A 3,755-nucleotide genomic window follows, 5' to 3' on the forward strand; every position below is an offset into this window, starting at 1 on the left:
CCGTCCCAGGGGACAAACTGGGTTGTGAGTTACCAGGCTATTCCCCGGCGGCTTCCCGATCCCTGTAATCAGGACTTTGGGACTAGAAGGACCTTCACTATTGTGGCCTCAGAGAACCTTCCGGTTACTGCAGACAACCCAGGTTTTAGCCGTAAGACAGCCCTCTTCAGGTCGTTGAGGGGATCAGCCTGTATGTTTTGTTAACACTCATATTGCTTTCATCAGTATCCTTTTTAAACCATTCACGTGGAAATATTTTAATGGCTGTTCGTCGGATTACGCGAAGGCTGAACCTACCTAAATCTTGTTTAGTCGTTGTGTTGGACGAACTCAGGTACTTTTTCCGTCTCTTCCGAAGGATCTACGGACCGTAATGAAAACTCCCCGTCGTTGCTGCGTGCGACAGAAGGCAGGTGGGATGTACACACACCTGTGGTTGAAAGCAGGTTTGCTGCGACAACTATGGCGACAAATATCGATATTCAAATGAACGTTAATGGTATTCGGGCCTACAACTCGCGTACTCAGATGTTGCCTATACTCTCCCGCATAACCCCCTTTTCTCGGTCAGCCCATTGCCCTTGAAGTATACTGTGGTAATCAAAAACCCAATAAAACGTATATANATATATACGCACCAGATATCATGATCAAGCCTACTTTTAAATGTGAGGACGTTTGCCACGGATTACTTGTGCGTACCAGCGCAAGGTTTTGTCATCCATGACACTGTTACTTGAGACATGAATAAAGGTTCACATAACCCGAATCCGCTCAGTGAATTTGGGATGGCGGTTAGATCATATTCGGGTGTAAGAAATATACTAGAGCCAAACTGAAATCGGATTACCTACCTCGTCGGGTCTCCCCGAATTGTCCTTCCGCAACGTTGAGCCATCAAATGATATACGACTTTCGCTCAATGAACGCCTTCTAACAAATTTAAAGAGAATAAACCACCTCACCTAGCGTTTTTCTTATAATAACTGATAGAATCAACAAACGACTTGGCTGAGCTCGGTGTGTCACAGCTGAAAACATGTAGCTCGTTGATTCTGTCTTTCAGTTGAACCAAACGGAAAAAGACCAGATATTTGAAGTCGAAGTTGTCCAGTGGATTCAGAATGGCGGCTTGATTCTTCACTCCGCTCCATTCAAATGACTCAACGGTTTCCTTCAAATATGAGTATTTGGAAGCGCACTCCTACTTTTGTTTTTTCAAGCTTCACTCTCATTCCTCGTGCATCCATTTTAACCGCACATGAGACTTCCTCGATCTTTTTGGATTCCTGAAGTGCCGTAGAATGTCGCACGACATCTTCAGGCTTAAGGGTTTGTTCCCCTTCAACAAAGCTCGCAATATGATGTATTTGAAATGTGTTCTGTATTACAGCACTGAAGTGACAGCCAGATGTTCTTTACTATTTATACTTACTCTGAATAGTCCTTACTAACCATTTCCCAAAGACCTCAAATTACCGCCTTCCATGGGATGAACCACTTGATGTGTTCTTGATGCTTTCAAACAATACGATGACTAATAACTGTTGTGGAATTTTAAAAGGTTGTTTAGTGCGGTGGGTCCATACCACGGTAATAAACCCCGTGCTCCCGGTTTCGGACCACTTGGGTAAAGTTTCTGCTTTCAGCATTGGTTTGAATTACAACATGTGAAGTATCTATGCGCCAGTAGATCACCGACGGAAGGATTGACACGGATGGTCGGTGCTTTTCTCGGGCCTCCCAGATCGGGTTCGCTCTTGCCGTTAAGCAATCAGTGGACTGGGACTCTCAGACTCGTCGTACCCATAAAGTGGCTTAGGAAAACGGATGTGGCCTCACAACCTGGAATGCGATTTCAGCGAAACCTACATATTACTAAAGATCTACGTTTAAGTAGATGCTGCCTATATATTGAATGTAATTTTTCCCAAGTGAATGATAAACGAAGAGGTAATAATATCAACGGAGCTAGCTAGAGTAAAGCTAAGCTAAGCTTTCATTATATATTGAGACTGAAGTGGATACCACATTCACTGAAACGGAAAGCGTAAAGGCATTAGGATACTGCCGAACACTTGAGTAAAAACTTGGGCTAATACAATGAATTTGAGCAGTTTGTTACGAAACGAAGCCTCTATGAACAAGAACAAATTTCCGTATGCCCATGACTTCAGTCGCCAGTGCAGAAGACTATCTGGGGAACCATTCTTTTGTGGATCGTGGGAGAGAATAATGATGCCCTCTTGGGACTGGGATCGAAAGGTTTTATAATCATAGAGGGGATACACATCCAGGTAACTCTCCTTTAGGAAGAATATGCTTAGCGTGGAAACCTTTTGAGTAGCAAAATTTACTAAAGAGGAGCACTGGATTCACAGTATTAGGTTAACAATTTTATAAAAATATTGCAGTCACACAAAGAGGCCAGGCTCCACTGGCTAAGTGGACACCATGAAAGTAAATATTGAGTGATAAAATTGTTTTGATACACTGGGTGTGCATAAGTATTTAAGTGTCCTTTCTGAGGAAGAGAAATCTAATTTGAAGGAATTCTGGGAATCATCAAGAGGCGAGGCCCATATTGTGGCCAGAAATGAGAATGGACTGTTGTCAAGGTCTTCCAGATTGGTGGAGTGTGAACTATTTCTCAAGAAAAGGGTATAAATACTGTTCTGTAACATGTGTGAACGAGTGCCAAGTGCAGCTCTGCGGGTCGTGAACTTCGATATCACACAATCAGTCTACCGGCGGGAAGGAGTTCCAACAAGTTCTGAGGAAAACCACAAACGGCGTCTCAAAATTTGTGTTCAACTAGACTTCTGTTAGATGAACTAGGCTGACTGGAAACTGTTTCGCGGACCCCTCAGATTCAGTAGTGTTGGCTGGAGTAAAGAAAAAGACCAGAACTCTCGTATTCCCGCCTGTTGATTACCCATGTGGATCAGTGGCAGTCAACGATTATTTTTCCCATTCTCTCTGACTATCAAAGTGTAGCGTGGTCTACCCTTTTCACCACAATGACCTTTGGCCTACCCTATCATGTTCTACGTGTTTTTGCTCCTTCGGAAGCTTTCCGCAACCCCTAGTAGCTGATGCCCAAGCTTTGCCGCCTGTTTTTCTTTGGTCGCAATTTCATGTCACCTGTATCTGTTCCTTAGTGCCTACTCCGACAAAAAGTGGACGCCTTTACCGTCACAAGCAAAGCCTATATACTCGCACATGGGCGAGCCATCCGCTGCATCAATTCAACTTTGTCTGAGATGCTACAACCTAAGACCAGAACTCTCGTATTCCCGCCTGTTGATTACCCATGTGGATCAGTGGCAGTCAACGATTATTTTTCCCATTCTCTCTGACTATCAAAGTGTAGCGTGGTCTACCCTTTTCACCACAATGACCTTTGGCCTACCCTATCATGTTCTACGTGTTTTTGCTCCTTCGGAAGCTTTCCGCAACCCCTAGTAGCTGATGCCCAAGCTTTGCCGCCTGTTTTTCTTTGGTCGCAATTTCATGTCACCTGTATCTGTTCCTTAGTGCCTACTCCGACAAAAAAGTGGGACGCCTTTACGTCACAAGCAAAGCCTATATACTCGCACATGGGCGAGCCATCCGCTGCATCAATTCAACTTTGTCTGAGATGCTACAACCTAATACACTTATATCGCATTTCATCTGATGGTGCTTAGTTGAATTTCATTCTGAAAATTTACGAGGGCGCGTTTCACTTACAATATTGCAATGCTTCCCCGACG

At 44.0% G+C, this 3,755-nt stretch overlaps 1 protein-coding gene across 1 annotated transcript; it reads right to left on the reverse strand.

Moving 5' to 3' along the window:
• Positions 1-827: 827 nt before the first annotated feature.
• Positions 828-1,455, reverse strand: T265_14326 (hypothetical protein; the record flags this gene model as incomplete). Its single annotated transcript, XM_009173151.1, has 4 exons — positions 828-933; positions 966-1,174; positions 1,209-1,395; positions 1,436-1,455. Coding segments are annotated over 4 exons (522 nt in total), but the record flags the coding sequence as incomplete, so codon positions are not given.
• Between the last annotated feature and the right edge of the window lie 2,300 nt (positions 1,456-3,755).

Source organism: Opisthorchis viverrini, assembly GCF_000715545.1.
Source record: "Opisthorchis viverrini unplaced genomic scaffold opera_v5_175, whole genome shotgun sequence".
NCBI lineage: Eukaryota > Metazoa > Platyhelminthes > Trematoda > Opisthorchiida > Opisthorchiidae > Opisthorchis > Opisthorchis viverrini.